Source organism: Prunus avium, chromosome 7, assembly GCF_965620075.1.
Source record: "Prunus avium chromosome 7, drPruAviu1.hap1.1, whole genome shotgun sequence".
NCBI classification, from domain to species: domain Eukaryota; kingdom Viridiplantae; phylum Streptophyta; class Magnoliopsida; order Rosales; family Rosaceae; genus Prunus; species Prunus avium.
Genome location: NC_142290.1, coordinates 19,466,018 through 19,474,063, shown reverse-complemented (window position 1 = coordinate 19,474,063; position 8,046 = coordinate 19,466,018). Strand labels below are relative to the sequence as shown.

The window sequence follows — 8,046 nt, the reverse complement described above, 5'->3', positions numbered from 1 at the left end:
CATCAACTAACTTAAGGGAAATGTACAGGGAGGAGAGGCGCACCTTTTCCAAGAGGAATCATGGCAAAAAGCCCGAAATTCTCAGTCCAAAAACCTCGAAATTCTCCGTCAACTGTAGATAATCAGCCATATAAGCAACATTAAGACAAGTTATCAATTCCTTTAATTGGTTCAATGATCAGTTTTCCACATTCAATTCATGAAGATGTTGGGATCATACAGATAATTTCAGGAAGCCAAACCCACATTTAAAAGATGAAAACTATAATGCATAGAATCAATGCTTATTCACATGAATCAAGCATACATAAATAGCTAGTCATGTAGTCCAAGAGATCATAATCTGCAAGATATTGAGCAGGAAATGTTTGACCAACACAAGAAAACCATCAAAAGAAACAATTTTGGTAATTTGCATTTCTCCACTAGTCTTTCATCCTTCTCCAGTCCCAACTATAATCGAAATTCATTTCAAGGAAATTTCCCTCTGTCCATACTGTGATACAAAAGTAAGACTTACGTTATTTGATTGTAGGTACCATAGAGATCTGAGCCTATATAGGTTTCCAGCTCCTATTCATCTTTGTAAACTATAGAAACAATCTGTAAGTATGAAATGGAATTTATTTAGCTTGAGCCATGAAAGACCTTGTGAAAGAAATGAAAGGACACATTGTGAAACCCGTTATTTCAGTTTCTAATTTATACAAGCAACTAACAAAGCCATGCTTAAATGTGATGAAGTGGAAATAAAAACCTCAGAACTTTGCAACTAATACATACAGTTAAAAGGAAGGGGCAGAATAGTGCACTAATGAATTATATTAGCCCCAAAATCATACTCTAAAGATGAAGCCTCCCTATGCAAATGGACACCATTTAAGAAAATCAAAGGGTCCCAACAGCAACAGCTGTCTTCGCTCGTGTGAAGAATGTAGTGATTAAAAATGACAGCATAATTGCACTTAGAAAAAAGAAGAAGTGAATGAACACCACTGTCTTATCACTGTACTTGAAATGATTATCCATGGTACAAACCGTAATAATCGCAGAAGAAACTGCAAAATGCAGAAGAAATCAAACTACGAAAAATAAAAATAAAAAACCCCCACAGAAAATTGTTAGGGATGACAAGCACTGAAAAGTCCAACGTTATATTTTCTACTCTTATTCAAATAGAACTTGATCTAGATTACCACCAACGCAACATAACCTATCAATAGACCATCTCCTTCAAACCAAATGGACTCAAATTTCAGAAAAACGAATTATACATAGCCTCTCCCTCTTCTTGTCTAGTGTACCTAATTATATTCATGATCTAACCTAACACACAATACCTACGGTACATTAACACTACGTTGCTTTATCAATCAGAGGAGACACTTCCTTTCTTGCAAGTTGATCAATGCTGAGACTCAATCATTGTTCAACAGTGCACATACTAGAGCCAAGCAACAATAGTTATCCTACAAAGCCAAAGAACTGAAAGTCTGAAGTATATTTCAAAAATCCTCCAACAAAAACAAGAGCATGCAATGGTGGCAATAATTATTTAAATAATAAATTTATAATATAACAAAATTATAAAAAATGGGGTTAAATTGATTGAATTCTTGCTGAGACTTCTTCATAAATTAAACAAAAATACAAAAGAACAAAGAACCAACCTGCAAATTATATGCAATAAACCATGAGAGATGGAGTATCCCATCTTCCAGCCCCGTCATATAAAGACCTTCTCTTATCTTCTGTTCCTGAAACATTATGAATAAAAAACAAGTTGCAGTCAGGAACATAAAGGATGACAAACAAATTACTCTAGTCCATAACATTAACCAAGAAAAAAAAACATAAAGAAATAAACAGAAACCATGAGGTGAATAAGGTAAATCTTGAGCTTTATTTCAAGTAAAATATAATAACAGGTAGCAAACCTTCTCAAACACAGAATAGCTGATCAACCGAGAAATTGGGTAGAGAAATCCCAAAAGATACCTGCCCATCCACGTTCCAGAACAACCAAACAGAAAATGTCAATATATTAATGCTAAGAAATATTGATTGTGATCTGAAGATTACAACATGAACAATACAGAAATCGAAAAGCAAAAGAAAAAAACAGAAATAAAAAATTCAAGAGATACATACAATACACCCATGATACTTTTTATGATGGACTGGAACTCATCATCAGTGTATTCACGAGTTGGAAATGGGACTATTCGAATGTTTGACGGACCATAACTCATCCATGGCACTTTAAGAGAGGAAGGTTCGCCAGAGGGCAAAGATGAAGGAAGTTCTATATTTTTGGTGTCAGATTGTTGGGCCGCAAAAATTATAAAGGAATCCAGAACTTGCTGGAACTGCAATAGCATAAAGGCATAAGAAGAATGAACTCACATTTTCACAAATATACATGCAGTTTCACCCACAATTTTATTGAAGATAAGGGGCTTATCAAGGCAGAATCAGAAAATATTTTGTGAAACAAAAAAAAAATTGTGACAATATTTAACAAGGATGAAAGTTAGAAGTTGCATTATTGTTTAATAACAATCATTAAACTTATTAAAGGTCAATACATCAAGTTTCAGAATCATTGAAGATTGGTCTGTGAGTGGATATCATATTAACATTTGAATAATTCACCATTACAACAAATATATGAGTCACACAATGAAACACTGAGAGAGTGTCTGAGAATGGACAAGCAACAACAATATCAGACGCCAGTATTGGTATAAATAAACCCTATCCGACCAACATGAGTAAGCCCTATGTTTGGGAAAAAAAATATCATACTTGGCACCAAAGTTTGAGTATGACACAAACTACACTTGGCTCAAAATTATGATTCTTTTGGAACAACATATAGAAAGACTCTAAAAAATATACCACGTACTAACAATTTATGTGTTACTAGAGACAGCATGTGATATTATTTCTATTGTGGGATTTACATACCAAAATTTAAAAAATCAATATTCTGTAAGGGATATTTTTTTAGCCACCAGCATATAGATGAATGAGTTAAGGAAGAAGCCAGGAAAAATGACTGTCTATTTCTGTGCCACTAATCAGTTGGATTTTCACCTTAACATTCAGATTCAGAAAACCATCACCAATGATCTACTTAAACGAATATTAAAAAATAATTATTAAATTACTTTTAACTAGACCCTGAATAAAAGAACTAATAATCCAAACCCAACTTTTTGTATAGACAAATTTTGGGAACACAACGGGAGAACAAAAAGCTTTTTAGAGAATATAAATATAATTATGACAAAGCTCCGTACATCAACTAAAGTAACAAATAAAAGTAAGATATCAAAAATTAATAAATGGCGAAGGTACGAAGCAACCATACAGTTAAGAAACTGCTGAAGCTGTATTGCATTGTTGGTATTGTATTTACGCCCAGTTCCAAGTCATTAAGTTAGGGACCATTTGCGTCCATGATGGATTTAACATCAGGAAATCCTGAGAAAGCCCATGTGTGATTGAGACGTATGCTATAATCAAAAAATTGGGGACCTTGGTCATGAAATACTGCTGCTTCTTTGATTTTTGGATTCGAGCAATTCCTAAACAAATAGTTCAGTTAATCAGTGACACAGCTAAATTTAATAATGTGACTTCTCATAGAATCAAATAGACTTGCGTTGTTCAAAAAATAGCCATCCAGTGATCACACAATGGCCATCACATAAGAAATACAGTATAGTAAGAGTTTTAAACTATAAGCATAAGTCACAGATAACTACTTAAAAAGAATAAATTAAATAATTATAAAATATAAAATAAAAACAAAAGCAAAACACATTTTAATTTGTAAAGTAATTAGAGTGTGCAGATATTACAACGTACCATAACCAATGTAATATCTCCAGCACAGTTATCCACATTATGAAAAACATTTAATTGGTGCAGGTATGATAGTTGGCTCCTTTTTTTTTCAAAAATCATGCATGCATGATTAGACCTCACATTCAATTCATGAAGACGTGTGGATCATACAGATAATATCAGGAAGCCAAAGCCACATCTAAAAAGATGAAAACTATAATGCACTGAATCAATGCTTCACGCGAATCAAGCATACATGAATAGCAACAGTCATGTAGTCCAAGAGATCACTAATCTGCAAAATATTAGGCAGGAAGCATTTGACCAGTACTAGAAAACCATCAAAAGAAACAATTTTGGTAATTTGCATTTCTCCACTAGTCTTTCATACTTCTCCAGTCCCAACTATAATCGAAATTCATTTCAAGGGAATTTCCCTCAGATCCATACTGTGATACAAAAGTACGACTTACATTATTTGATTGCAGGTACCATAGAGATATGAGCCTATATAGGTTTCCAGCTCCTGTTCATCTTTGTAAACTCTAGAAACATTCTGCAAGTATGAAATGGACTTTATTTAGCTTGAGCCATGAAAACCCTTGTAAAGGAAATGATGTGAAACCTGTTATTTCATTTTCTAATTTATACAAGCAAATTCCAACTAACAAAGCCATGCTTGAATGTGACGAAGAGAACCATATGGATTCACAAAGCTCAGAACTTTGCAACTAATACATACAGTTCAAAGGAAGGGGCAGAAAATAAGATTTTTCTAATAAATAAAAAGCAACACATTCCATGCCTAATAAGTAATGGCCATTGGGTCAATCATCTGAAACTACTAATAAGAACATATACTACACTTGTTCTTAACCAAAAGGCCGAGAAAGTGCGAGAAAGCCAAGAACTTAACCCTAAATTTTTTTTTATTAGGAAAAAGACAACAACGAAAAAAACAGAGCCTAATTGACCATGTCTCGCCCACAATAGTGCACTAATGAATTATGTTCGCCCCAAAATCATAATCTAAAGATGAAGCCTCCCCATGCAAATGAACACCATTTAAGAAAATCAAAGCAGGATGGTAACATTAACAAAACATCTTCTTTTTCAATAGTTTGCTAGAATGAAGACAATACACTCTTGATATCTAATTGAGGGTAACTGGAGTCCCACACCAATATCATCCATTCTATGTAGGGTGGTTAACAAATCTCATATGTGACAACGACTTCAATGCTTTTAAAAATAAATTTCAAAATAGAGAAGAGGTGTCAAAGCTCAGATGTGCTAAAGAAAAAGAATGTGCCTAGAATGTGCATGAACACACAACTACATACCAAAAGTAACAAAATCAGGCAATAGATAAGAATGGGTACCTTCAAGAGGGGAAATTTAACCGATATTATGTTAATCATTGACCTTGTTTCTTCGGTGTCTGGTGCAAAAGCCAGAAACTCCTCCTTATTCAACAGTAATTCCAAAACTTGTTTAAAGTTAGGTGATATTCCTTTGCCCACTTCCACAAACATCCCTTTCCGGATATACCTGGTCAAGTCTCATTAAACTTAGCACCAATACTTCTCACAAAATGAGAAATTCCGCACACAAAAACCTTGCCCAAATCCATGTAGGGTTTTAATTTCATTTGTTTCCTTATTTCCTTCAAATTTATTTAGTATTGGGAGAATATTGCCCAAAGCGAAACATCCTTAAAATATGTAGTACCAAATCAAGTAAAAACCACACACACACGCCCTGCCATGCACACACGCACACTATATTACAAATATAAATGAAACACAAAAATTAGCCAAACTTTGTCGCCACTTACGGCTGCGACGGGTGAATCTCAGTATCAACACGCATCCTTAGAGCTATTAACAACAACATTACTACTGTGGGGAGTAATATCTGCAAGAAAATCATAAAGAAGTTTCAGATTGGTTTCAACAACTTTTTCTTCACAGAAGTGAAGAAAAAATCAATAAATAAGAAAATTATTTTAATTTGAAACAATTATGAATAACACCTAACGAGAAACTGCCACTTAAAAACTAAAATCCAAAAGGAAGACAATAAGTTTTCATTGTTTACTTTTACAATTAAAATGAAGGCACAAACAAACAACTACAACAACAACGAAGCAAGTTGCTACAAGAACAAAGACAACGACAACAACTACAAGTCGACAACAACAGCCACAGCAGTAGCACCAGAGCTTGATCCCAACTTTTCGTTAAAGTCACATGCTATCATAACAATCCTAATTACCTTTACCCTTGAGAGGATCAAACTCAAAATCCGGCGCCGGCGAAACTCAAAATCGCCGGTCGCCACCTCTGTCAAAATGTCAAGTACGACGAGAGGATCAAACTTTATACCTGGGTCGACGGTTGACGGTGGCCGGATTTTCCGAAATCTCGCCTGTAAAGCTTCGGTGGCTGTGAAAAATCTCCAGCTTCGATTCTCCGTCACCAGTGGACCAATGAGGGGGCTCTTTGGTAGATTAGCTTCCTTCGAGGGCGGGGATCAAAACCAGATAGGTGGCGACGGCAACCGCCACCGAAAATAGCTCGAAATCGGCGGTTATTTTTGGGATTTCTTTCGAACGAGAAACCGTATTCCACTGCGGTAGGATTGGCTTAGTTTTGATGGAATAGGTAGAGGAAAAGCAGGGGAACATTTTGGGACAAAAACGGCGGCCATTGGTGACCGGACGGGAGAGAAACGCCGGCGAGAAATCGACGGCTACTGCAGCGTTGAGGGAAAATCAGAGCTAGAGAGATAGAAAGGTGGGGACCGGGGCGCTAGGAGTGTGACGTCTAGGAGTGTGACGTCTGGGAGTGACGTTTAAACCAAAATTTTCGTTTTTGGTTGGAAATTAAACCAAATTTTTCTAAAATGTTGAAATTGCCATTGAACTTCTTTAAATCACAACTCTTTCATTATAACTTGGATTTTTCGCATTACCCCCTAAACGAGTTGCATATTGTCCATTTAGCCCTTTAACAATTTTTCAGTAAATTAAAGACTCGAATTTTTTAAAAATCACCAATTGAAGACCTACCGTCAATTTAGACCCACACATGCATCAATCATGTTGCTCCCAACTCATTAGACCACAGAAGATGTCTTGGAGATTAGATATGGAAACCATCGAGATCGGTGAGACGGTGACGTTTCCTCCGGTTCTTAGACCGTAGTAGAGAGATAGCTTTGTTTCAAACGTTTTGGTTTTTGTTTTGGGAATCACATTGGTTTTGCTTGCTGATCTTGAAGAATTTGTATAGCTTCTTTGTGTTTGGTGCTGTTTCTTTGGGTTTAAAGAAAACTAGGACAACTCCGTTCCAGCTAAGGATAGTGTTTTTCCTTGTCGGTTGATCTCCATCCTCGATAAAGATAATTATTTTTGAATATTTAGGCATCAAGGTCTGCAAGTTCGTACATTTTGGTACAGGCCTAGTTGCCATTCTAGTGTGTTTTGGTGGTCTGAAGCTTTGAAAGGTGCTTAAACTTGTGGTTTCAACAAAAAGCTTTTTAGAAAATATAAATATAATTATGACAAAGCTCCATACATCAACTAAAGTAACAAATAAAAGTAAGATATCAAAAATTAATAAATGGCGAAGGTACGAAACAACCATACAGTTAAGAAACCGCTGAAGCTGTATTGCATTGTTGGTATTGTATTTACGCCCGGTTCCAAGTCATTAAGTTAGGGACCATTTGCGTCCATGATGGATTTAACATCAGGAAATCCTGAGAAAGCCCATGTGTGATTGAGACGTATGCTATAATCAAAAAATTGGGGACCTTGGTCATGAAATACTGCTGCTTCTTTGATTTTTGGATTCGAGCAATTCCTAAACAAATAGTTCAGTTTATTCAGTGACACAGCTAAACATTATGAATAAAAAACAAGTTGCAGTCAGGAACATAAAGGATGACAAACAAATTACTCTCGTCCATAACATTAACCAAGAAAAAAAAAACATAAAGAAATAAACAGAAACCATGAGGTGAGTAAGGTAAATCTTGAGCTTTATTTCAAGTAAAATACAATAACAGGTAGCAAACCTTCTCAAGCACAGAATAGCTGATCAACCGGGAAATTGGGTAGAGAAATCCCAAAAGATACCTGCTCATCCACGTTCCAGCCACAATGCGAACCAGGGCATCACTTGA

General features: G+C 35.6%; 1 protein-coding gene and 1 pseudogene across 19 annotated transcripts in view; both read right to left on the bottom strand.

Moving 5' to 3' along the window:
• The window catches only part of LOC110752189 (ABC transporter A family member 1-like), a 36,628-nt gene extending 29,076 nt beyond the window's left edge, over positions 1-7,552 (bottom strand). For 6 of the 19 annotated variants that reach the window (XR_015825737.1, XR_015825743.1, XR_015825739.1 and 3 more), the window contains exons 1-10: positions 6,243-6,716; positions 5,693-5,772; positions 5,238-5,406; positions 4,329-4,411; positions 3,377-3,593; positions 2,152-2,369; positions 1,938-1,998; positions 1,671-1,757; positions 521-603; positions 44-112 (exon numbers count right to left, since the gene is read on the bottom strand). Coding sequence is in view for 3 of the 19 variants with exons in the window: in XM_088244380.1 (XP_088100506.1) it covers positions 59-112; positions 1,671-1,757; positions 1,938-1,998; positions 2,152-2,369; positions 3,377-3,406 (450 nt within the window). In the remaining 16 variants the exon portion in view is untranslated. Of the gene's footprint in view, positions 1-43; positions 113-520; positions 604-1,138; positions 1,470-1,670; positions 1,758-1,937; positions 1,999-2,151; positions 2,370-3,376; positions 3,594-4,328; positions 4,412-5,237; positions 5,407-5,692; positions 5,773-6,242; positions 6,720-7,507 lie in introns of those variants that run through there. The other 13 variants (XR_015825747.1, XR_015825748.1, XR_015825749.1 and 10 more) reach the window with 6 other exon arrangements.
• LOC148293077 (U2 spliceosomal RNA) lies at positions 4,621-4,751 on the bottom strand (annotated as a pseudogene).
• Positions 7,553-8,046: the final 494 nt, after the last annotated feature.